The following is a 27,592-nucleotide window of genomic DNA, read 5'->3' as shown; positions in this document are numbered from 1 at the left end:
TATGGTTTCTGAAGGGAAATACGCTGTCACTCTTAGTAGGAGTCCTTGTATGTGACAACTGGCTTTTCTCTTTCTGCTTTCAAGATTTTTTTTGTTTTTGGCTCTTGACAATTTTGATATAATCTCTCTCCATGTGGCTCTCCATTAGTTTGTCTTGCTTGGAGTTTGTTGAACTTCTTGGATGTTAATTTTAGAGATTTTTGATCATTTTTTTCTTAAACATCTCGGTGCCTCTTCCTCTTGCCCTCTCCCTATAAATATCCCCCATGTGCATATATTGCTCAATGGGCATCTAAGGCTCTGTTCATTTTTCTTCATTCTTATTTCTTTCTGCTCCTCAGACCGGATAATTTCAAGAGACCTATGTTCAACTGTGCTAATTTTTCCTTCTGTGTGCTCAAAGCAGATGCTGAATCCCTCTAGTGACTTTCCATTTCAGTTATACTTTTCAAATATAGAATTTCTATTTAGTTTTAGAAATATATCTTGTTATTGATATTCTCTACTTGGTGAGACATTTTCCTCAAACATTACTTTATTCTATGAGAAATGATTTCCTTCGGTTCTCTGAACATATTTTAAATAGATGACATAATGACTTTGACTGGTGAGATAGTATCTGGGTGTTCTCAGGGACAGTTCCTGTTGACTGCTTCCTTTCCTGTAACAGGCCATGCTTCTTTGCATGCCATGTCATTCTTTGTTGATAAGTGGAATGTTAAATAATATAGCATGGGAACTTGAGTTCAGATTCTCCAACTCCTCCCCCAGGTTGTTGTTGTTGCTTTTTGTTATTGTTGCTGTTGTTTGTGTGTCCAGTGACTTTTCTGAACGACTTCTGTGAAGTATGCATTTTTGTGCTGTGTGAACCACTGAAGTCTCTGATTGGTTAGTTTATTGGTCAGCTAATGGTTTTGTAGTGATTTCCTTAGATGCTAGTAACCAAGAGGTCTCCCAGTTCTTGCCAAGGGCCATTATGTTGTTACATGCATATGCCACTCAGCAAGGCAGTTTCTGAATTTACACTTGTCTTTACTTTATGCTTTACAGCCTCAAGGTTAGCCTGATGTGTGACTTTAGGGCCTACTCAAGTGTTTCCTGAGTATACATATATATATGTGGACTTCTAGATGCCCAGGGATGTGCCAGAGCTTTCCAAAGCCCTCTATGGACATCTCATTCTTCAGCTTTTCCATGTAAGCTGATTAGTTAGCCTCTTCTCTGCCTGACTGTGACCCCACTTCGAGCAGCCATGATCAGTAGTGCGTGTGATTGTTTTCAACAAATGCCAATGGGGAAAAGGCTGTTTGCATGGGATAGCCTTCTGTTTAGGTTTGAATAATAAGGAAAGAAGGAATGAAGACAGACAGATAGACAGACAGACAGACAGGCTTGTGAGTGGAGTTTTCCAGTGAACCACCAATAGGTCAAATAATGATAATTCCCTAGGAATGGGCTGTGAAAGAGCTCTTGTCTCATTCTACTCCCTCATGTGGGTTCCAAGTGCCAGTGTTCCCTGTGATTGTGGACTATTGGTTTTTCAGGCTACCTCAGAGTTAGGGAGGAGAGTATGAGGATTGGGTATGTTAAAACACCACAAATCTTGATGTTCTTACTGAGATTCAGCTGTTTTCCTTGAGTACATGCGTCCTAGATTGCTGCAAGCCTTCCGTTAATTTCCAGAACACTAAAAAAGTTGACTGCAACAATTTTGCAAGGTTTATGCAATTTTTAAAAAGTGATTTTGCCATTTTTGCTGACATCTCTTTGAGTGATTTTAAAATATTTAAACAGCATTGTAATCCTGGGATTAAGGCTACTTGATTGTGGTTTGTTATTCTTTTTACCTGTTTCTGATTCAATGTGATGCTGTTTGGTTGAGTATTCTTATATTTATTTTCTTAAGGAATTCTGGCTTGTAGTATTCTTATACTGTCTTTGTCTGGTTTTGTCACCAGAGTAATGCTGGCCTCACAAAATAGGTTGGAAAGAGTTATCTTCTCATCTGTTTTCTGTGAGAGATTGTGTAGAATCAATGTGATTTCTCTTCCTTCTTTTTTTAATTTTTTATTTTTTTTATTTTGAGAGAGAAAGAGAGAAAAAGAGAGAGAGAGAAAGGGCAAGTGGGGGAGGGACAGAGAGAGAGGGAGACACAGAATACGAAGCAGGCTCCGAACTGTCAGCACAGAGCCCGACACGGGGCTTGAACCCACGAACCGCGAGATCATGACCTGAGCCGAAGTCAGATGCTTAACCAACTGAGCCACACAGGCGCCCCTTCTCTTCCTTCTTTATTTTTGTTTTTTTTTTAGTTATTTCCCTGATAAAGTCAGTGAAGTCTTCCTAACCTAGAAATTTGTTTCTTTAGAAGATTTAAATTTTGAAAACATTTTATTTATAGTGATGAAACTGTTCAAGTTACCTATTTCCTCTTGGGCAAGTTTTAGTAGTTTGTGGTTTTTGAGGAATTGTTTTTTCTCATCAAATTTGTTTAATTTATGTGCATAGAGTTGCTTATAATGTTTTCTTATTATACTTTTAATGCCAGCAGGGTCTGGGAGATGTTCTGTTCCATTCCTGACATTGTTAGTTTAGGTCTTTTCTCTTTTTTCTTTACTAGTCTTGTTAGAGATTTATCAATTTTACTGATCTTTTCAAAGAACCAGATATGGTTTTCATTGATTTTCTCTATTTTTTCAATCTAACTGATTTCTGTTCTTATCTTTATTACTTTTCTTTCTGCTTGCTCTTGGTTTATTTGCTTCTACTTTCTTAAGGTGGAAGTATAGATTACTGATTGAATTTTTTCTTTTCTATTAAAAATATTTAATAGTGTTAAAATTTCACTAAGCATTGCTTTAAATTTATCCTACAAATTTTGATATGTTAATTTTCATTGTTGTTCACTTTAAAATATTTACTAATTTCCTTTGAGACTTCTTTGACTTCTATATTTTTCAGAAGCATGCTCTTTTCTGTTATTGACTTCCAGTCTAATTCCATTTTGGTCATACGTACATACATACATACTTTGTATTACTTCAATTTAAAAAATGTTTTAGAAATTTCTTTTCTGAACTACTATGGCCTATGTTGGTAAATGTTCCATGTATAGTTGAAGGGAAGGTATATTCTGTTGCTGTTGGGTGGAATGCCTTACAAATATGAGTTAGGTCATGCTGGTTGATGGTTTGATTCTTCTATACCCCTGATGATCTTCTGTCTACTAGTTCAATCAATTGTTGTGTGAAGAGTGTTGAAAACTTCAGCTATACATGTGGGCTTTCTATTTTACTTTCAGTTCTGTCAGTTTTTACTTTGCATGTGTTGAAGCTCTGTTGTCAGGGGCTTACTCATTTAGTATTGCTATGCATTCTTTGTAAATGTAACTCTTTTATCTTTATAATATCTCTGGTAATTTTCTTGGCTCAAAGGTTTACTTAATTTTAATATAATATTAATATAAATTAATTTTAATATAATATTAATATAAATATTCCAGTTTTGTTTTGATTACTGCTTGCACTGTGTATATTTTTAAAATTCTTTTATTTTTACCTACACATATTTGAAGTGGGTTTCTTGTAGCTAACATAAAGTTGGTACATTTTAAAAAATCAATTCTGACAATTTCTATCTTGTAATCAGTGTGTTTACACTATATCCATTTAATGAAATAATTGGTATGTTTCGGTCTACTATTTTATTATTTGCTTCTATTTTTTCTCTTTTTCCCTTTTTTTCACATTTCCTGCATTTTTGGGTCATTTGGCATGTTTTTAGTATTCCATTTTAATTTGTCTGTTGTGGTTCTATGTATATTTTTGTGTGGTCACCCTAGGGATTGTGTTAAATATATTCAACTCCTTAGAATCATTATTTTACTACTTCAATTGGGATGTAGAATTTTATCAATTTGTAGGTCCTTTTACTCTCCCACCATTATGTTATTAGTTGTTTTATGCACTATGTCTACCATTGAAAACCTCATCAGACAATGTGGTAATTCTTGATTTCAATGATCAAATATATTCCAAAGATTTCAATGGAAGAAGAATAGTCTATTTTGTTTCACCAGTGTATTAGTCAACTCAGGCTTCCATAACAAAAGGCCACAGGGAAAGCCTGGGTGGTTCAGTCGCTTAAGGGTCTGGTTCTTGATATCAGGGTCATGAGTTCAAGTCCTGCATTGGGCTCTGTCCTGGGCTTGAAGCCTACTTAAAAATACACACACACACACACACACACACACACGCACACACACACCACAGATTGTGTGGTGTATACAACATAAATTTATTTTCTCATAGTTCTGGAAGCTAGAAGCCCAAGATCAAGGTGCCAGCTTGGCCATGTACTGGTGAGGCCTCCTTTTCTGGCCTGGTTTCTGTGGGTTTATGGAGAGCAAGAGAGATCTCTGGTATCTCTCTCTTATAAAGGTGCCAGTCCTATTGTTTTAGGGTCTCACCCTTATGAACTCTTTTAACCATAATTAACTCCTTGAGGGTCCTAATGCCAAAATTGGGGGTTAGGACTTCAACAAATGGATCATGGGAGGGAAGACAGTTCATAGTCCATAACACCCAAATATTAACCATGTGTGTTGGTCTTCCTTAATTCCTGATGCTCTGAATCTTCCTACAATGTCATTTCCCTTAGTAATTATTGTAGAGGCGATTGGCTGACAGTGAATTTTCTTAACTTCCCTTCATACAGAATGTCTTTATTTTATCCTCATTCCTGAAGGATATTTTTGCTAGATACAGAATTCTGGGCTGATGGTTCTTTCTTTCATCACTAATTTTCGATGAGAAAAATTCATGGTCACTCAAGCTGTTCCCCTACAAATCATGGGTTTGTATTCTCTGCCTGCTTTCAAGAGTCTTTGTCTTTTAATTTTCAGTGGCTCTGAAATAGTGTGTCTAGGTGTGGATTTCTTTGGATTTATTCTGTCTGAGATTTACTGGGCTCTCATAATCTGGTTAATGTCTTTTACCAAATTTGAAAAGGTTTGAACTACTGTTTCTTGAAAATATTTTTCTGACCTTTACTCCTCTCTTTCCAGGACTGATGAGATGAATTTCAGTCCTTTTGGTTTCATCCCATAGATCCCTGAGGCTCTATCTAAAAACTCCCTTTCTTGCTCTTGTTTAGATGGAATAATTTCCATTGATTTATCTTCAAGTTCAGTAAGTCTTCTGTTGTCTGGATTCTGCTACTGAGCCCATTCAGTGAGTTATTTCAATTATTTTATTTCCCCACTTGTAAAAGGTCCATTTGTGTTTTTATATCTTGTTTTTCTTTGTTGAGAGTTTCTGTCTTTCCATTTCTTTCAAGAGTATTTGCTTTCATTTGTTGGAGCATTTTTGTAATAGTTGCTTGAAAATCTTTGTCAGATATTTCCAGCATCTGTGTCATTTTGACATTGGTATCTGTTAATAGTCCTCTCCTATGCATGTGAACTGAGAGCTTCCTGGTTTTTCAGGGGGCTGTTTTGGATGGCATCCCGTATATACTGAATGGTATGTTTTGAAACCCTGAGTCTTACATTTAATGAGGGATGTTGATCTTAGTAAAGCTGGAAATAGGCCTTGTTGAGTTCAGGCTATGGGTTCCTGCCAACTCCCCGTAGATTGTTTTCTTTACAGAGACTTTGCAGTGCCATTTGAATCTGTCCTGAATGTGCCCACCTAGTGGTAGGTGTGGCTCTGGACAGTGGCCTCTGCCCGGTTCAGAGTTCAAAATTTTTGGTTTGGTTTTTGGGGTCATATTCACTCAAATGTGACTCAATGGTGATCCCTGGCATTTCTGGACAACCACCTGTTCCAGATCTTCTGTCTTCTTTTTCAGTTCTTTAGTTGGGAAGCTGGAGCTCTAGGCATGTTATTGTGATACTTGCTTTTAATGGTCCCACCTGCACCAGTGTCCAGTGGCAGAATGATAGAAAAGAGGAAGATCAGTGTCCTCCTTTGGTTGCATAGGAATACTATATTCTATACCCTCAGTGTTCTAGGGGTCTCTAATCTTCATGGGCTGGGGCATGAGAGCATGGAGAAAAAATGGGGTATCTTCCATTCTCTCTCAGCACTTGGGGTTCTCTTCCCTAAGTTTTGGGAGAGGGATGGGGACCTGCTTCTGGATGTTGAGCTGCCTTGAGTGCAGGCAAGGGGGGAAAGGTAGAGTCACTTCTGGTTTGGTGGACTTTGAATTCTGTTTTTTCTCCCCAATCTGCCTGCTGCTGCTTACTTGGAGAATCTTCAGATGGCTGCTCCATGGCCCTGTGGCTGCATTTGGTGACTGAAACAGGGCGGAGTGTTTATGCCCAGAACTGGAACCAAGTGCAGGTGTTTTTGTAAAAATATGGGTTTTAATTTTCTGTAACTATGTAGATGGACCCAAACTTTGGCATTTCTAGTGTGGGACAAATCCTAAGCATCCTTTCAGGGATATTTATAACTCATTCAGATGAATTTTGAAGGCAAAACACTGTAGCTGGGGGCCTCATGGTGTGGGCTCAGCTGTGGGGTCAGAGTAATCATGGAGGGCTCCCACATGTGCTTCTTCCTGGGCACAGATAGTGGCAGGCCATCTCAAACACACACACATACACATGCATGCACATTTAAACACATACATGCTTATCCATACACACATGCATAGACATACATATACCCATGTACATAAACACATATACATGCTCACAACACACATACACACATGCATAGACATATATTCACATAAATTTCAATGCACATACACACTCATAAACATATATACACACAAACATACATACATGACACATATACACATACATACATGCATATTTTTAAAGTTTGTTTATTTTTGAGAGAGAGAGAGACAAAGTGGGGAAAGTGCAGAGAGAGAGGGAGACACAGAGTCCAAAAGCAGGCTCCAGGCTCTGAGCTGTCAGCACAGAGCCTGATGTGGGACTTGAACCCACAAACCATGAGATCATGACCTGAGCCGAGGTCAGATGCTTAACCAACTGAGCCACCCAGGCGTCCTCATACATGCACATTTAAACACATACAACAACATACACACGTTTAAACACATGTACAAAGACATGCACAAACATACATGTGCACATACAACCGTACATGCATACCCCCACATATATACACATAGACACACACACACACACACATACACACACACACACAGTGTGATCAGGAATGATTTCATGACATGCATATCAAAGAGACACAGTTTTCTTTAAGATTAGTCTGTGAGGACTCCTATGAAGTGAACGTCAGAAATAACAGAGACCTGGTGCAACCCCACCTTGGGGATGTAGCTGAGTCTGGGGCCACAAAATGAACAGGAGGTACCTCACTGTACAGTATGAAAGTTGTGTGTTCAGCTGGTTATGGATAAAGGTGACAGTTGGCTGTGTGGTTAGGTGTTCTCTGCTTTCACATGGTAGTGTTTGTGAGGACTCATCTGGTGGTAGCCTCACGGGTGGAGAAATGATAGAGAGACCATGATTCCAAAAGCAAAGCTGTTGGCTGGAGGGCAGATGTGGCAGAAGCTCAGGTGGGCATGGCATCCACAAGAAGCATGCAGACTCCACTTAACCCATCTGGTCCCCAAGGACATCTTACTGCAGAGGTTTTGCTTCTGGAGATGTCCAAGTCAAACAGAGGCTGTGGTTGAAGGGACAGAGAGGGATGATGAGTGCATGAATTCGTGCTCATGTGGGTGTGGGCTGAGAAGCAGGAGACATAGATGAATCTTAAACCCATGTGTGAATACATAGATCTAGGGGTCACCATATGAGACATGGCAGGCAGACAGGAGCATATTTGCTGGAAGAAGCAGGTGACATGCTAGCCTGGGATGTCCAGGGGTGGTCAGCTATCTGGGCATGGTACTCAGTTGACACTGGTCTGGGGTTGGAGATTCAGGATTTGTTGGCATGTTTGTGGTGGGAGGGACTGGGGGAAGAAGTGGCGTGGAAGGAGTGGATGATGATGGGACCTCCCCCTGGGACACTGGGGGACATGAGACCATGTAGGGAGGGGCTTGGGGTGGGAGGAGAACCAAAGAATATTGAGGCTGACCACAGCCCCTGCCAGTCACTGCATAGATTTTTGGATCATCATCACTGCCTTCCATCCAGACACCTGTCCTAGGTGGTATCAGGTCACCGAGGACAGGTAGGTGAAATTCAGCCACCTGGATGCCTTATCTTTTTCTCCATGAAAAATATATTTAAGGCATAAAAATAGAACCATTTTTACTTTGGCTATTTGAGTTTTAAAAAAATATTAGAAATCCAATTAAAAATCTTGTAACTCAAGGATAGTGCCCATTCTTGGTGATAGCATGTAAAGAATTCTCCCTGAAAATACCAATGCTTTGATGTGCAGGCCAAAAACCAAGAGTTCCACTGACTTCTGTTGAGAAAATAGGCATTCCTAAAGCAGAAAGTCCCTAGTGCATGAAATTGAATAATCTCATGTGGAAAGGTAGACTTATAAACACCCCATCTGGATTTGGGGTTCCAGCGGTACTGTGGACTTCTGTAATGTGAAAACTCTCCCATCATAGACATCTTAAAATGTGGGACAGAATGTAATAAAGTCAAGTTAAGTTAATATCTGGACTGGCAAGACGAAAAAGGGACATTTCCAGGTGCTAGAAAGGAAGAGGCACTAAGAAACTAAAGCAATGGGTGATGAGTTGGTGCACAATTGCTGTGGGGGACTTTGGGTCCCAGGGATCTGCATCTGACTTACACCACCAGCTTGCAAATAGGCTGTGGGAGCAAAAAGGAAGTGGAACAGAAAACAGCATACAAGGATGGAAACGTTGTAAAACCACATCATTAAAGAAAAGATGGACCAATAAAGCAATATGCCTTGAGCTCAGGGAGATTATAGGGCACTTGTCTTTCTGCCTTGGCCCAGGTGGGTGGGTTATCTCACCACCGAGGCCACACTTAATACTACTGGCTAAGGAAACCATGCTAGATGCACTCACAATAAAATTCATCTAAGCACCGGAGGAATAATCCTACATAGAAGAGAGTTGGAAGTCACAGTAAAGATCAGGATTAGACCACCTGGGGACCTCAGATAATAGAACAACTATCTGAAAGAGTATTGAAATAAGCATACTTAAAATGAGTTACATGGGAGACTTGAAAATGTAAGAAAAAAGTAAAATAGTAAGAAAAAGAATAGGCAGATTCAAAAAAGAACCAAATGAATGGTAAGCACATTTGGGAAGCTTCTTGAATGGGAAACACATTTATGATAAACAATTTAGTGGAGCAATAAGTAGCAAATTAGACATACCTGAAGAAAAATCACTGAATTGGAAGATAGATTTGGGGAAGTTACTCAGAATGAAGCAGAGATTTAAAAAAATGAGATAATGACAGATGTGGGGAAGAGAAGCAGAAGGCCACACATGTGTCTAAAAGGACTTTTAGTAGAGACTGGAGAGAATGAGGAAGAAGAAATAATGAAAGAAATCACGTAGGTAATTTTTAGCACTGATTGAAGATGTGAATCCTAAGCTTCAGAATTTACAAGTGATCATGAGGAATGTAGGGAACATAAGTCCACAGATAGACACATCACAGTGAACCACAGAAAAATAAAGATTAATGGGAGGGCAGTTATCCTTCTTGCAGATTTGTCAACAGCAATGAAGAGCACAAAGAAGGCATCACCTTCAATGTACTGGGGAAGATACTGTCAACTGGAATTCTGTATCCAGCCAAACTATCATTCAAAATTCAGAATGAAATAGAAATGTTTTCAGGAAGCAAATGGAGAGAATTTACCATCACAAAACCTTGCTGGAAAAAAATGCTGATGGATATACGTCAAAAGGAAGAAAATTTAGTCTAGAGTGAACAAGGGGGTCCTAGAAGTAATGTGATGTGAAGCAAAAGAAGTAAGTTAGTAAAAACCACATCCAGTCTCAAGGACAGGGGTTTGATTATAGGAAATCCCTATAGAAGTTACAGATTGCATTAGAAGTCATTGTGTGTGTGTTCTTGTGCCTTGGGCATCACCCACTCTTGGTGACAGTGCACAAGAAATTCTCCCTGAAAATACCTGTGCTTTGATGTACAAGTGACAAGATATACCTCCATTTGTTAGGATAATTATGGTATCACAAATGGTAAATGCCTAATCCTGTAACATGACACATACTGACCTGGAAATTATTTGATCTGGAGCCTTCAGATTCTGAGAAACAACCTGTTCTTTGCTTTATGCATCTCCTGAGTATGGAATTCTCTGTGTGGAGGGATCCAGGAGCAAGGCAGGCTTGTGCCCAAGGAATCCTGGTTTTGAGACCCAGAAGGTGGGCCTTTATTCAGTTCTAGACATTTTATTGTCCATTCCTATCCCCAGAACCTGTATTGGTGTTTGCCAAGGGACAGACAACACACAGTGAGGTACAGACCAAGGCGGGGGCCAGTGCCACACTGAGCTGTGAGGTGGCCCAGGACAAGACGGAGGTGACGTGGTACAAGGACGGGAAGAAGCTGAGTGCAAGCTCCAGAGTGCGTGTGGAGGCCAAGGGCTGCAGCAGGAGGCTGGTGGTGCAGCAGACGGCAAAGGCGGATGCGGGGGAGTACAGCTGTGAGGCTGCGGGGGAGAAGGTCTCCTTCCACCTGGATGTCATTGGTGAGTTCCTTGACGTCTGTCTTATGCTCCTTAAGCTAGTTGTTAAGGATTGGGCTGTGCACAGGTGACATCTAATGGTCTATTTTGTCATCATGCTTTCATCTAGCTAGCAGTTATTAATTATATACCCATGGCAGCATTTTACGAATGCTTCTTGTCTTTTCACTTGTGCAAACATTACAACAACCTCAGAGGAGGAATTCTGAATATTCTCATTGTAATATGAACTAAGAAAATTCTATAACGTGCTGATATTCACACAGCCAGAAAACCTAAGAGCCAGGGTTTGGGCCCAATATTCTGAGATTATTTATTTACTTTTTCTGCTTGAAAAACTTTTATCATGCATATTTATTTTGGTAGGTATTCTGGTACTTTAATTTCTTTTTTTGCTTATTTGAAAAAGTATTTATTTTGTCTTCAATTCTGAGGCCTATTTTCTCTGGGTATCAAGTTACATATGTAAATACAGTGGACTCTTGATCAGCATGGGTTTACACTCCACAGGTCCACTTATATGTGGATTTTTTCTATAAATACAGTACAGTATGTAAATGTGTTTTCTCTTCTTAATAACATTTCTCTGTAGCTTATTTCGTTGTTAGAGTGTAGTCTATAATACACATATGATACAAAGTGTGTGTTAAATGACTATATCATCCATGAGGCTTCCAGTCAACAGTAGGCTGCTAGTAGTTACATTTTAGGGAAGTAAAAGTTATACATGAATTTTTTTTTTACTGCATGGTGGGTTGGCACCCTTAACCCTTGTGTTGTTAAGAGTCAATTTTGTATATTTTCACATTTTAAAGATATCATTCCATTGTCTTCTAGGTTCCATATTTTCTCTTAGAACATCAACAGTCAGATCTGTTATATTCTCTCAAGGGTTTTCTTTTCTTTTCTTTCTTTTCTCCTGTTGCTTTTAAGATATTGTTTTTGGCCTTCAGAAGTTTTACTTTGATGAACCTGGATGTGGTTTTCTTTGTATTCATACCGGTTGAGGCTGTAGATCACCTTGAGTGTGTGGGTTTATGTCCTCATCAACCATAGGCTATCCTTGGCCTTTCTCTGTTCTGTCCTATCTCTCTCCTTTGTCAGAACTCTTGTTATATTTTATTTGACCTTTTTATGTTTCCCCACATATCTTGTTGCATCTTTCTCTCTGCCTCCTAATTATTTTTCTCTCTCTGCTTTATTCTGGGTATGTTGTTTACCTGCCTTCCAATTTTCTAATATTGTATTCTGCTATATCTAATGTGCTGTCCAACTCACTTATAATGTGTTTACTATTTTCAAGTGATATAACTTCCATTTTTTGATTTCTTATAGATTCCAGACTCTGTAGTAAATTTTTCATGTTTGACCTTTTTTTTTAAAATTTCATTTTAAAACTGTATTAATCATGGCTGTATCCCAGTCTGAAAAAACATAATAATCAATCATCTGATATTGTACTTTTTTCTTGTTTAGTTTTCTATTTACTCCTGTCTGTGGCACATCAGCAATGCTTCGATTGACTGTCAGATATTGCATGAGAAAACTTGTTATATGGATGATGCTATCTTATTCCAGAAAGAGGGTTGCTCTTTCCTGTGATAGGCAGGGAGAGGACAATCAAACTTTGGCTCATTCCAGGACCATGTTGACTTGGGACCACCTTGTAGTTTTGTTCAGGGTAGTCTGACTCTGGTGGGCTCAGAGCATGGAATCCCTGAGATCCTTCCTGCATGTACATACTTGAGTTTAATGGGATATACACAATTTTTTAAAAAACGATGATCTCAAGTGTTGGTAAGGATGTGGAGAATCTGAATTATCACACACTGTCAGTGGTAGAGTAAGTTGTCACAATCATTATTGAACACTCTTTGGAAATATCTATTAAAGCCAAATTTAGCCATATGTATGTACTAGCAGTTCTGTTTGTCCCCAAAGAGACATACAAGACTGTTCAAGGCAGCTTTACTCATCATATCCCCAAATGGGAAATAGCCCAGATGAATCACAAGAGGTAAAGCAAACACAAGCTGAGGTGTTCATACAGTAGAAAACTATCCATGCATGCAGCAGCATGGGTAGATCTCACATTCTGTCAAGGGGAGGAAGACAGACCCAAAGAACACCCAATGGATCATGCATTCATGTGAAATCAAAGTCCAGGCAAAAGTAATTGATGGTGGCGGAGGTCAAGATAATGGTTACTTTTGGGCATGGTTAGTAGTGAGTGGGGAGATAGATGTTTTCTGTTTGTTGTTGTTTTGGTTCTGTGGGGACAGTCACACCAAACTCCACTGGGCTGTGCAAATGAATTAGTGCATTAATATGGGAGTTACACTGTGGTAAGGTAGTCTGTGGTGGACACACCATGTGCTGGGGATATAGGAGTGAACAACCCCACCTGCCCACAAGGGCTGGCTGTCACCTGGGAAGGACCATGAACTAGCAGAGACAGGTGATGGAACAGCCTCTGCCACCTTGCACCAGCCTTAGAAATTGCTCTTGAGTCAAGACACATCCAAATGTACACTTGGGCTGTAGGACAGGAGGCTTATGTTTACAAACACACTCCAGCACTCTTCTGGGCATGTGATGGCATTTGCTCCAAGTAGAAAATTTACTGAACCCTGAGGCTTTCATTCCTGTGACCTAGGCTGGTGACAGCTCTGTGTCTCTGAACCTGTGCATGCCTCTTTTTCCCCAGAGCGCTTGGCCATGTTTGCTAAGGGGCAGCCAGCATGCAGTGAGGTGCAGGCCAAGGCAGGGGTCAGTGCCACGCTGAGCTGCGAGGTGGCTCAGGACAAGACGGAGGTGACATGGTACAAGGATGGGAAGAAACTGAGTGCCAGCTCCAGAGTGCACATGGAGGCCAAGGGCTGCAGCAGGAAGCTGGTGGTGCAGCAGGCGGGGAAGGTGGATGCTGGGGAGTACAGCTGTGAGGCCGGGGGCCAGAAGGTGTCTTTCCACCTGGATGTCACAGGTCAGTTCTTATGGGACTGTCATAGCCTGTGTGGAGGTGATGGGATTGGCTTACATCCCCAGCCAACCATGGTGCTCTTCCCACCAGACCTCATGTGTTCACATGGCCCATTCTCCCAATGCCCTTACCCATGGCTGGGCCAAGGGAGGTTGGGTGGGAAGGGTATGAACAGAAGGGAGATTGTGCTCCCAGAAACCCCAAGTGCTGTTTCCACACAGTAATGGCAGTTGTAAGTTCCCTGTATCTGCTCAGAAATTCCTGGGTGTTCTTTGGTACCTGGACCTCTGGCTGTTCCCTGCACTTGGAGTCTGAAGTAGACCAGGCATTTCTCACCCATGATACATGCATTTTCCTCTGCTTAATGTCCTGGCAGCTCCCAGGTGCCCTCATCTAGCAACATGTTGTTTCACCCTAGGGAGAGATGTTTGAATTTCATTAAACAAGGATAAGGAGTAATTTATTCCAGCCAATCATAATTGGATGTATCTCAGACAGAACTATGGACTATCAAAGTTTTAGGCATTCTGGGACACCCTTTCCTCCTTGCACATGGACACGGAAGTTATCTTGCACATGGACACGGATCTAGCAAAGTCTAGACCCCTGTTCTCTGCAATGTCTGCACAAAGCAAACTGAGAGCAGAGGGCTGACAGATATGTGATAGACACATGTGAAGTCTGGATTCTCTTTTTGAAGCAAATCTTGCTTCCCCTCTATTAGAACATTCTGTGTCAGAATTCCCCTTGGGGTATGATTCATCGATTTAGAAATGGAAAAGAATAAATGGCTTATCTTACACAAGCACACTTTGTTAAAGACGAGGTCTTTAACAGCTGCTGTCTGGTAAAGCAGCATTTCATACCATTTTCTAGAGACTTGTGTGTCTGTCCATTTCTGGCTGGTTCACAGAAAAGGGTCCGAACTAAATGTATTTTCCTTTCCTTATGAGTCTTTTTAAAAATTTTTAAAATGTTTTTATTTATTTTTTTTTTTGAGAGAGAGAGAGAGAGAGCAGGGAAGGGGCAGAGAGAGAGGGAGACACAGAATCTGAAGCAGGCTCCAGGCTCTGAGCTGTCAGCACAGAGCCCGACACGGGGCTCAAACTCATGAACCATGGGATCATGACCTGAGCCAAAGTCAGATGCTTAACCAACTGAGCCATGCAGGCACCACTCCGTATGAGTCTTAATGGCAAATAAAAATGGGCTGCAGTCCTACGTTGGCTTCTAGGTGCCACCACCTGACTGTTTGGTATTGTATCCGCAGAAAATTATTTGTTGGTGTATGCAGATACCAAAAAATCTACCATGTGTCTTTTTTTAGTGTTATTTTCAGATGATGTAACAAATTATTTTATGGTAATACATATGAAAAGGTTTGACAAATTGACCAAATTCTTAGAAAACCAGATAAAAGTGACACAAGAAGATTTCAACACCTCAAATAGTCCTAGAATGTTTTAAACAAATAGAGATGTAGTAAATAATCTCACACCATGTGCACTTTCTCACTGGTAGATTATGTGAAATGTTCTGGAAAGAAGTTAGTGCCTATTCCTGGAGATTTTTCTAGAAAAGAGAAGAGGAAGCTATTTCTGATTTACTTCACAGAGACAGTATAATGTTGATAACCAAACTCTGAAAAGCAAAGGATGAAAAATTCAAATTACAGGTCAGTCTGTTATGGATTTTCAAGGTCAAAATCTTAAACAAAGCATTAGGAAAATAAATTAGCAAAGTATTTAACAGATAATACACCATGATGAAGGTCATAGTCTAGGAGTTCAAGGCTTTTTAAACTGGAAATATTAGCAGATCAGTATAATGCATGGCATTAACAGACTGAATGAAAAAGAATGAAGTGATTACTCCATAAATGCAGAATATAGTAGCTGATAAAATTTAACATCATAAATCCAGAAGAAGTGTATGATAAAGTTCACATCAATTCATGACATAGAATTCTTAGGCAATTACAAATAGAATGGTTCTTTTTTCAGTTTATAAATGATGCTGCAGAAAAACCAGCTAATCACACAGAGTGATCTGTGAGACAGGGAACTACCCAAGGAAGCTAACCGCTATCACTTTTATCCAATGCTATGCAGCATAGTTAGGGGGCAAATAAAGTCAACGGAAGTTTGATAAAAAACAAAAATAGAATTTATGGATAATATGATATATCCAAAAGATAAATTATTTGACCTAGAAAGTTGATAAAGATTACTGTGTAAAAAGTCAATATTGAGAAAACTCTTGTATCTGTGCTGCCAAGAGACACTTTGAAAATGAAAATTTAAGAGTTATAAGAGCATCAAGACTATCATGTTTCTAATTCCTAGTTTGATAAAGAGATGCTGGGTGGCTCTGTGAGGGTAAATTATTACATGTTATTGAGGGACAGTCAAGAGATGGAAATAAATGGATAGAAAACCATGGAAGAAACAGGCATACCTGATACTAATAAACATCCAAGCAAATGGTCATTTTTGGTGGTGGTAGTGGTGGGGACTTTGAAAATTGACAAACAGATCATCAAGGCCACACACAGACAATATACCTCTTGAAGGAGAGCAAAGGGTGAGCATTTGCTGGACCAGGTATCAGAACTATTACAGATAGAGTGATTGAGAATGGTGTCTTGATGCCAGGAAAGATACACTGACCAAAGAACCAGAATAGTGATCTCAGAGACAGACCCATGCAGGAACTGATGACACCATCCCCTCCCCCTCTGTGTGTGTGTGTTTAATGTGGAACTGTGTACGAAGTAGAGACAGCATGGTTTTAAACAAATGGTGCTAGGACCATTTAACCATATGGAAAAGGATTGGACTAGTAACTCATACCACTCACAGTCAACCCCTGGTGTTCTCCTCAGAGCAGAAGTGAAACCATATACTCTCAGGTGGTAATGTAGATGTTTTTAATTGCTTCAAGCTTAGGAATGATTGCTTAGAACAGAACACAAGTGCACTAACCACAATGAAACAAATATGAAATATATGAGGACATTAACCTAAAAATGTTGAATCATCAGAAGACAGCACAGAAAAGACAAGCCACACAGATGTGGAGGATATTTACAGCACACGTAATCACCAAAGATATGCCTTCATATATATAAAAAGATCCTAAAAACAAGCATAGAAAGGACAGACAATGCTATTGGAAATTGGGCAAAAGCCTTTAGCAAAAGAGCAAACACTAATAACCAAAAACACTGGAAAAGGTAATTCACTTTGTGAATCATCAGGACCAGGTAAGAGACAGCCCTGGGAGGTAGAGCTCCACTGCCCACAGTTGCTAAGACTTGACAACACAGAGTAGGTGACAGTGTGGAGGTTCAGGGACTGTCTTGCACTGTGGGTGACATGCTCTTTGCACATTCATGTGCAAGACTCTGTATCATCTGGGAAAGTTGAAGTGTGCACACATCATGACCCAACATCTCCTCACCCAGAAAAGCGTGTACATAGGAAAGTCTCTCAGAGTCCTCGCATGGAACAGGGATAGAATATATGGTCCCCACCTGGAATAGCCCAGGAGGAGCAGTGATGGAATGTATGGTCCCCACATGGAACAGCCCACATGGAGCAGTGGTGGAATGTATAAATAAATTGTGTTAGTTGTTGCTGAGAAGGTGGTGAGGCTTCTCCAAGCCACACAGCTGGTGCAGAGCCTGGATAAGATTCTACCACCTCCCCATTTAGTTCTTCTTTCCCCTGTGCTACATCTTGAATTACTTTTTGACTTTGTGTGTCCTTCCCTGTCCCCAGAGCCCTCAGCTGTGTTTGCCAAGGAGCAGCCAGCATGCAGTGAGGTGCAGGCCAAGGCGGGGACCAGTGCCACACTGAGCTGCGAGGTGGCCCAAGACAAGACAGAGGTGACGTGGTACAAGGACGGGAAGAAGCTGAGTGCCAGTTCCAAAGTGTGCATGGAGGCCAAGGGCTGCAGCAGGCGGCTGGTGGTGCAGCAGGCAGGGAAGGCAGATGCCGGGGAGTACAGCTGTGAGGCCGGGGGCCAGAAGGTGTCCTTCCACCTGGATGTCACAGGTCAGTAATCTTTAGGGTAGTGAATTAGCCTTGTTTGAGAGAATGGGACTGACTTTGAGCGCAGATCATCCCTAGTGTTCTCACCATCAGTGATCTTCCGTCTCACATCCTCCTACCTTCCTGTTTTTCCTCCCATGGTAGGGTCAAGGGTGGCTGGGTTGGACAGGTGTGTAAGAATGAAGGGGACCTCTTGTGTCCATCTTCAGTGGTGTTTAGAACACTGATGCTTAGTTATATATTCCTAGAACCTACCCAATTTCTTTGTGTCCTGGAGCTCTGAATCTACTTAGCATTTGGGTCTGAATTAGACCAAGTGTCTCTTGTAAATTTCCTCCTATTGGATGTTCTGCCAGCTATCAGGTTTGTTCACTCAGAATCACAGGCAGGTTATCACAAGCCAGATGTTTGGATCTCACTGACCAAGGATAGGAAGATATTTCAACTACCCATCCATACTTGTAAATACCTCAGACTGACTGTGGATTATCAAAGTTTAGATGTTCTGTGAATCTCTTCCCTCCTTGCACATGTGTAGAAAAGCTCTTTCTGCACCTGTGTGCTGTAGCATCTAGATCCATTCCATGTTGCAATGTCTGTGCAAAGTATACAAAAGCAGAGATTGGTAGATATGTGCCTGTGATATGTACCTCTGCTGCACAGGATATTCCTTTTAAAGCATATCTTTTGTGTTCAGTTAAAACATTCTTTGTCAGAATTCCTCTTGGAGTCTGATGTATAAATTTGGAAATAGGAATAAATAGCTTAAGCTGTATCAGCACATCTTGTTAAAGACAAGTGACTGTAATGGCAGACTGACTGGTGGACCAGTATTTATTTTGTTGCATTATGTAGTGATTAGTGTGTATTTGTGCTTTCTTGGCTGGTTCGTAGAGAAGGTTGAGAAATGTATTCATTTTATTTTGTTAAGAGGTTCTTTTGTTTTGTTTTTGTTAGGAGAGTCTTAATGTTCAGTAAAGGTCTGACATTTGACTTCTAGGTGCCACCACAAAACAGTGTGGTATTGTATTTGTATTCAGTGGTTTGTGTGTGTATATAGATACAGAGAAACATGCTAGTTGTCTTTGTGAAACGTTATTTGAAGAGGACTTGAAAACTTACTTCATACTAAACATTTTAAAAGTTTTAAAATTTGATAGAAAACTATATCAAAAATGACATGAGGAGAAATAGAAAACTGAAACAGTCCTATAACTTTTAAAGAAATGGATCCAGAAATATAAAAAAAAATATTTCATAGAAAGAGTCTATGTTCAGTGGATCTACTGATTAGTTATACCAAATATTTCTGGAAAGACATTATTACATTTTCATAGAGATTCTTCTAGACAACAGAAAAAGGGTGTACACTCTCCAATTCATCTTATGTAGATGTAGATAAATAATATTGTTGTTGAAATCTTACAAGGAAAACATGTAGAGTTAAAATTACAGGCCAATGCTTGGGATTCTGTGTCTCCCTCTCTGCCCATCTTCTCTCTCCCTCTCTCTCTCCTCTCTCTCTCTCTCTCTCTCTCTCTCTCTCTCTCAAATAAATAAACATTTAAAAAATTAAAGGGAGACCTGGGTGGCTCAGTCGGTTAAATGTCCGACTTCAGCTCAGGTCATGATCTTACGGTTTGTGGGTTTGAGCCCAGCATTGTGCTCTGTGCTGACAGCTCAGAGCCTGGAGCCTGCTTCAGATTCTGTGTCTCCCTCTCTCTGCCCCTCCCCTGCTCATCTCCATCTCTCTCTCTCAAAATAAACAAACATTAAAATATTACAGGCCAGTATCTTATGAATATCAAAGCTAAAATCTTAAACAAGATATTAGTCAACCAAGTAATCCGACACATGAGGCAGGCAATACACTATGATGGAAGTCATAGTTCAAGAATGTCTGGTTGCTTTAACATTAGAAACATTAAAAAAGCAAAACAGTGCATGATATTAACAGATTGAAAGAAAAAATGTGGTTATCTCGATAAATGCTGAATAAAAATGTTTGATAAAATTTAACATAATCTCATAATATAAAATTATTAACTGACTATAGATAAAGGGTTTCTTCCTTAATTTGGAAAACAGTACTACAGGAAATACCAGCTAGAATCACCCTTAAAATGAAAGAGACCTGACTTTGTGATTGGAAACAAGGTAAGGAGGCTTTCTGTCCAACAATGGGCAATACAATAAGGAGGAAAATAAGACAAAGGTATAAAATATGGGGACAAACGTGGAATTTACAGATAATATCAATTTCAGAAAACCCAAAAGATTAATGATTAGACTTTAATAAGAGACTTGGAAAAATTAAAACTTAAAAAAAAAGCAATATACAGAACAGACCACACACACACACACACACACACACACATCAACTCCAGGTGGGTAGAGACCTGAGTGTAAAAGGTAAAACAATTAGCTCTTAGCAGGTAATGCAGACTATTTAGTGGCATAAATGTAACAAAAGACTTAATAAATGGGTTAATCACAAAGGACAAGTTGGTATGTTTGTCTGTATTAAGAACTTTGATCAGAAGACACCATGAAGAAGGGAAAATGCAAGACACACAGATGGAGAGAATTTTAATAAGACATTTAATGACCAAACCCTTTAGCATTTAAAGTAACAAAGAGCTTGGGGTGCCTGGGTGGCTCAGTCAGTTGACAGTCTGACTTTGGCTCAGGTCATGATCTCACAGTTCTATGAGTTCGAGCCCCACATCGAGCTCTGTGTTGACAACTTGGGGCCTGGAGCCTGCTTCGGATTCTGTGTCTCCCTCTCTGCTCCTCCCCTGCTCACACTCCATCTCTTTCTCTCAAAAATAAATAAATATTAAAAAAATTTAATTAACAAAGAGCTCCTGAAAATGAATATAAGAGAAACATACAGTGGTATTGAAAATGGGGCAAATCTTGAACAGTGACATCATAAAGAGGAAATGCTAATGGCCAAAAACATCAGAAAATGTGCATCACTTTATCAGTAATGGGACCACAGGGAGGGACAACTTCAGTCCCACCAAGTTGCCAACAGTTGACAACACAGGGGAGGCAAGAGTGGGAACTCCCTCCCTGACAGTCCTGTGGAAAGACTCTGCATCATCTGAGAAGGCTGGAGTGTGCATGTATCACAACCCCACAGATTCTTTCCTAGAGGAGCTTGTGCAGAGGGATGTCTCCAGTGTCCACACCTGCAGCAGCAACATGGAACAGTGATAGAATGTATAGATAGATTGTGGTTACCCATTTCTAGGAAAGGCAGGGGGCTTCTCCAGGCCTTACAGCTGGTGCAGAACCTGGAGAAGTTTCTGACCCCCTAGCTCACCATTCGGGCTCCTCTTACCAGAGCTGCCTTCCTGACTTGCAAGGTGACTCTGTCCCCAGAGCTTGCAGCTGTGTTTGCCAAGGAGCAGCCAGCATGCAGTGAGGTTCAGGCCAAGGCAGGGGCCAGTGCCACATTGAGCTGCGAGGTGGCCCAGGACAAGACGGAGGTGATGTGGTACAAGGATGGGAAGAAGCTGAGTGCAAGCTCCAGAGTGCGTGTGGAGGCCAAGGGTTGCAGCAGGAAGCTGGTGGTGCAGCAAGCGGGGAGAGCAGATGCCAGGGAGTACAGCTGCGAGGCCAGGGGAGAGAAGGTGTCCTTCCGCCTGGATGTTACAGGTCAGTACTTGGGGGTAATACTCTAGCCTTGATGGAAGGTGATGATGGGACCATCCAGGATTACACCTAGATGGACTTTTGTGTCCTTTTCCTTTAGACCTAATCTCTTCATGTCTACCATTTGTCCATATGCTGTTTTCATCTCCTTTTTTCACATCAGTTTTAGGTCAAGGGAGGCCTCATGGGAAGGGTATGCATGGAAAGGAAAGGGGCCGTTTCTGTAATCTGGAATGGCAATTTGGTGCAACAATGCTCAGTCACATTCCTAGCACCTGCCCTGCTCTTTCTGGTGTTCCTTGGTGTCTAGGATTCTAGTTCCATCTTGTGCTTGGGCTCGAGGTCAACCAGATATCTCTCACCCTTGGATATGGCACATTTTCTCCATTATATGTTTTGACAACTACCCATGCCACCCATCAGTAGCTCTGACCAGTTTTTGTCAGTGAGAGGTGTTTCAATTCACTTGGGCCTAGATTAGGGGAGATTCTGGCCACACAATCATACTTGGAATTGAGATATCAAGAGTGAGCCTTAGATTATCACACTTGAGGTGTCTGGGACACTCTTCCTTCTTTTTCACTGATAGAGAAGCTCGCTGTTACCTGTGTGTGACAAAATGTAGGTGCATGTTTTGTGACAGTGTCTGCTGTGCAAAGGGAAGGAAGAATGGGTGATTTGTAGATACTCACCTGTGACATTTAGGATTATTGTTTTCAAGCAAACCTCACTTTGCCCTTCTCTCCAGGTTGAAGATACACTCTCAGTGTCAGATTTACCCTTCTGGTTGCATTTGTAAACTTAGAAATGGGAAGGAGCAGGTAACTCCTGGCACTCAGTGTGCTTTGTCACTGAGGTGTTCCCACAGTAGCAGCCTGACCAGGAAAGCAGCATTTATTTTGTAGCATTTTCCTAATGTTTTGTGTGTATCTGCATCTGCTGGACTGGTACATAAAGTGTAAAAAATCAAAATTTTTTTCCTTTGTTAAGAGAACCTTGGGGCGCTTGGATGGCTCAGTGGGTTAAGCGTCCAACTTTGGCTCAGGTCATGATCTCGTAGTTCCTGAGTTCCAGCCCATTGTCGGGCTCTGCGCTGATAGCTCGGAGCCTGAGGCTGGCCCAGATTCTGTGTCTCCATCTCAATCTGCCCCCTCCCTGTTCACACTCTGTCTCTCTCTGTCTCTGTCTCTCTCTCAAAAATAAATAAACATTAAAAAAAGAGAGAATCTTGATACCAAATAGGGGTGGGCTCCATCCTACTCTGACTCCTAGTTGCCAGAACATAACAGTTCAGAATTTTATCAGCATATAATGATCCATGGGTGGGGGTAGGCACCCCAAATCCCATTTAGGTGTCTGTGAAATCTTATTTTAAGACAATATGACAAAAATATTTTATGGTAATAAATTTGAAAAGTTGTGACAATTTGGCTAATTCCTAGTAAATTGTGAGAATGGACACAAAAAGATACAGAAATCTCAAATAGTTTTATGACTTTTAAATAAGTGAAACAATAATACAAAATCTTTGAAGTCAAGTAGTTCTCTGGTAAACTATGTTCAATATTCTTTAAAATGGTTATTCTATGCTTGAGGAAATAATTGTTCTGGGGAATATAAAAACAAGATATATTTCATAACTCATTTTAGGTAGTGTGAGAAATAAGCCCACCAACTCAATCAAAGGAGGGGCACAGAGACTTGGAGCATAGTGAAACAAGGCTTTGAGCGATGTTCTTGCAAGAGCAGTGTCTGATGGATAGGCACACTCAGGGCAGTTACAGCAGACAATTTACCTCCTAGCATGCAAGTCCCTCCTGTGTTTCCTCATTGGCTGAGCACTGCGGGGATTACAGTCTTACCCAGACATTGCTTGTGCCCATGGAAGGCAAAAAGTAGTCTGATTGGAACAACTGTACATTCCCTAAGGTGACGCAGAGACTTTCAGCCCCTCCTCCCTTTGTTCTTTGGCACGTGTTCATTGCAAAGCCTACCAAACGGAGAGGGGAAGAAGAGCCAGGAAGTGAAGAGTCTAAGGGTTTGGGACTCCACTGTGTGTGTGGGGTACATACATATTTCCAATAAGTTGTAAATCTATTGTTAACTAGACACAATGGCTTTTGTTTGGTATTCAAAAATGAATCATCTCCCTTACTTCTCACAATCCCACCTCTTCTTTTCTAAGTTGATTCCATTTTCATTTATATTTCCTTCATTTTTGAGATCTTACTCAAACATGTTTAGTAGGTGTTGGCTCTCCTCCTCATAGTAAGGTTTATTTTTCAATAATAATAGGTCATTTTGGTCATAAGCACAAACATTTGTTCATTAATAGCAATGAGTCTTTGGACTCATTGTCCAAAGAGTTTAGAATCAAAGCAACCATTCCTTTCCATTTACTAAAGCATACTTCTAACCAGTCACTAAACAAGTCACTACTCCCTGAGTTTTATGCTAGTTCATTGGCTAGAGTTGGTAGTTCCTGTAAAGCTTTGGTGATGGTGCCGTCTGCAGCAATGTTGGGGAGAAAGGTACAGCACTGGTCTCCTAACATAACACAAAAGAAAGACTCCCTCTTTCTCTGCTAGCATCATGTCTAAGGCTATCCTATATTCCCATGCCATTCGAGTGGTAGCATCTAACTTACTGGCTACTCCTTGGAGTGCAGCCCTAGTGAAATTGATAGACCTTTGCTGATTTTAGCAGATGTGATTAATCCAGTCCACATTCTTATCAATGGAAAACCACCAGAAAAGTGAGGACTGAAATCCAGCAGCTATCTGATTCCTGTCCTTAAGTTCATTGGAGACACCCCTGTAGGACTCCTATTGCACCAATGTACACATTGGAATAAAAATATCACTGTAAAGCCCTCTGGTTTCTGTGGTGAATGTCACTGTCTTTATCGGTTTGATGGAATGCCAAAGTGAATGAAATGGCCATTTGGACTAATGCACAAGTTCCACTCCAATTGGACAGAAACTGGTTAAGTAGGCCCCTCTTCCCAAAGTATCACCAAACATCTGCTCGTGGGATATTCAAGTTAGAATAGTTGTGGCTCTGTTCACCAGTGGCATTTAGGATGTGCATGTGGGTCAGCCAATATCCCACAGGTTTGTTGAATTGTTTCCCTACTCTTGAGAGACAGGAGGAGTGATTCCTTGTCCCTAGGAAGGAAGAGGGGATGGCCCTTGGGTCTGACATTTGTAGTGCATGAAAGAGCAATGACAGGATCTTGCAGGTCTCATTTCCCCAAACATCCGTGACTGATGGAGAGCTATCATGCAACTCATTCCTGCAGGGTCTGTATCCCATCCAGAGGGAAATGGAACAATTTGCCCCTGTGGCCTTTCTGCACCACAAACATAACAATTGCTTTTGTTAAACATCTGCACAGAGAAGTAAACACATTACACCCACGCATTAACATCTCCGTATCCAGTCTAGATCATAAGGGTTTGTGTCAGGTCTTTGATTTCAACTTTGCTTATCTTCTTTGGATCATTAGTGGGAGAAATTAAATACCCCCTTGGATCTGTGGTTGGTTGAGACATACTACAGATGAGGTTATCAACTGACTTAAGGGACTACTGTCCCTTGTAACATCGACTCCTAATCCATATGTTCCAGGTGCTGCCCTTGGGTCCTGATCTGCAGTGAGGGGGCTGTTAATGGTTAGAAGCATGGGGTCACACTTTAAGTTCTGGCAATTTTTCAGTGGGATACCCTTAGATGGATGTATTTTAACTGTTAAAGTGTCCATGGGTTTGGCCGTCCATTCCTGAATCTGAGTAGTCTACGATGCCAAGTCCCAACTCCCAAACAAGGTTTGAGGTCCAGATGACTGTAAAGATCAAAGGTATCAATACAAAGATATTTATCTGCCTGTGATAGCCACCTCTGTTTTTCTAAATTCCCACATGATAGGATGAGGCAGGCATCAAATTTCAAAGTTTGAGGGGATTCAGTTCTAGTTACATTAATTATTAAGCTAATGGGATAGGCTTGAGGCACTTCCTTTTTGGAATTTTCTCATCCTCTGGTGGTTGCCTACCCAAACCATAGTATTCCCCAGTTGCAAGGCCAGACTCTAACCTTTATTGTACACTCTGAACTTCCTTTCTTAAGGGTAACTTTAAGGGGTCCTTGGTTGTCTTATATACCTCCCATCGTCCCTTCACCTTACTGTCTAGAGTCCGCGTTACCGGCCCCTTGACCTGAGTGTAATGAGTCCGTCCCCTTTCAGCAGTCACTACAACAGTTTCAGTGGTTACAAGGACTTCATAGGGGCCTTGCCAGCTAGGTTGGAGTATTTTCCTCTTTCCAACATTTGATTAATGCCTGATCCCCCAGTTGAAAGTGATGGGCTGTGAAGTGGCAGGGTCTGTGTGAGAGCCCTTTTACCCTAAGGGAAGATAGAACAGAGGATGTGGCCAGTACATATCTCTGAGGAACTGACCTTTAGTTTCCAGGGTGGGTAAGTCCAAGTCCAATGCCCTCCCTAAATAAAGTAGCCTATCAAGAAGCTCATAGGCAGACAACCCTGCTAGGAAGTTAAGCAAACCTATTGTGGCCTTGGAAACTTCGGCTCACTTTCCCTTGAAATCAGGAATTCATCTACATATTGAAAGAGTTGAGTGTCTGGCGGGGGGGGGGGGACATTTTTATTATAGATTCCATATTTGACTAAACAAATTGGAGGCCTCAGTAAAGCCCTGTGGCAATACTGTCCAGTGGTATTGTTGCTTTCTCCTGCTTACAGGATTCTCCCATTCAAAGGCAAAGAGATCTCTGCTCTCTGGGTCTAGTGGACATGCCCAAAAGTCATCCTTCAAATCTACTACACTAAACCATTTATGCCCATAAGGAATTTTACTGAGGGGGGTATAGGGATTAGGGACTGTAGGGTGTTGGGTCCAAACTATCTGGTTTACTGCTCCCAGGTCTTGCACCAACTGGTAGGACCCATCTGGATTTCATACTGGGAGTTCCAGAGTATTGTATGGGTAAATACAGGGTTCTAGCAACCCATCCTTGATAAGACCTGTGGTCACTGGCTGGAGTCTTTTTGTTCCTTCTATTGGAATAAGAGACTGCTTCCTGCACACTGTTTCATCTGGTTGTTTTAAGCAAATCTTCACTGGGAGAATTTGAAGCCCTCCTCTGTTTCTCTCTTTGACCCATATCTCTGGATGTATCTTACTTTCTTCTTCCTCTATGAGGTAAGCTATGAGAACTTTAATTTGGCTCCTCTCTATCCCTATATCCAAACCCAGCTGTATAGTGAGGTCTCTGCCTAGGGGGTCAACTCTTGCTTCAGGAACGAACAGGAAAGACACCTCTGTTTCCTCAGTCTCAGTTCTTACAGTCATGGTTTCATATATACAAACCTGAAATTTTTCTCCTTTTATTCCTGAAACCAAAAGTTTTTGTGGTGAGAATTTTGTCCCCTGTGGCTTAAATGTTAGGGAGGAATGGGCGGCTTCGGTGTCAAACAAGAAGATTGTATCTTCTCCCTTGGGCCCCACCTTTGAATGTATCAAGGACTGCTGCTGGAGTCTAGCAAAGGGGAACCCCTGACCCCCTTTATCTTCTTCTCCCAGAGCCATAAGGGGGTCAGTTCCTCTTCCTTCTTCCATAGAGGACACTCCCTTTTAAAGTGGCCAGGCGGTCTGCATTTATAACATTTCCTTTCTTCTCCTTCTCGCATTCCTCTCGTTTTACTTTGTTCCCTATGATCCCTCATTTCCCCCCTGGGGGATCTCTATTTCCTCCTTCCCTTTCAACCACCTTCTCCACAGTAGTCACCATAATTTTTGCTTTCTGTTGTTGCTTCTTTTCATCCCTCTTTACAAATACCTTTTGTGCCTCCCTGCGCAATTCCTCTATCCACCTTCTATAACTTTCTGGCAATATCAGGCCAACTTCTGGAGACAAAATTAACCTTCAGGAGACCCTGCCCCACTGGGTACTCCGGATCAAGGCCTGAATATTTCCTCATTTGATCCTTAAGCCTCTGTAAGCAAGCAGTTGGGGTTTCCTCCTTCTCTTTCTGTATCTCAAAAGCCTTAAGGGGCACCTGGGTGGCTCAGTTGGTTAAGCATCTGACTTCAGCTCAGGTCACAATCTCATGGTTTCTGGGTTTGAGCTCTGCATTGGGCTCTGTGCTGACAGCTCAGAGCCTGGAGCCTGCTTCGGATTCTGTGTTTCCCTCTCTCTCTGAC

The 27,592-nt window shown here is 41.2% G+C and overlaps 1 protein-coding gene across 1 annotated transcript in view; it reads left to right on the top strand.

The window, feature by feature from the left end:
* Positions 1-27,592, top strand: part of OBSCN (obscurin, cytoskeletal calmodulin and titin-interacting RhoGEF) — a 162,299-nt gene that overhangs the window by 15,510 nt on the left and 119,197 nt on the right. The window contains exons 9-12 of the mRNA XM_047082324.1: positions 10,398-10,673; positions 13,378-13,653; positions 17,433-17,708; positions 21,096-21,371. Coding sequence (XP_046938280.1) covers positions 10,398-10,673; positions 13,378-13,653; positions 17,433-17,708; positions 21,096-21,371 — 1,104 coding nt within the window. The remainder of the gene's footprint in view (positions 1-10,397; positions 10,674-13,377; positions 13,654-17,432; positions 17,709-21,095; positions 21,372-27,592) is intronic.

The sequence above is a fragment of the Lynx rufus genome, unplaced genomic scaffold (assembly GCF_022079265.1).
Source record: "Lynx rufus isolate CCGP_SWC_20201006 ecotype Redwood Valley unplaced genomic scaffold, mLynRuf1.p SCAF_1, whole genome shotgun sequence".
NCBI classification, from domain to species: Eukaryota; Metazoa; Chordata; class Mammalia; order Carnivora; family Felidae; genus Lynx; species Lynx rufus.
This window is presented reverse-complemented; position numbering and strand designations above follow the sequence as displayed.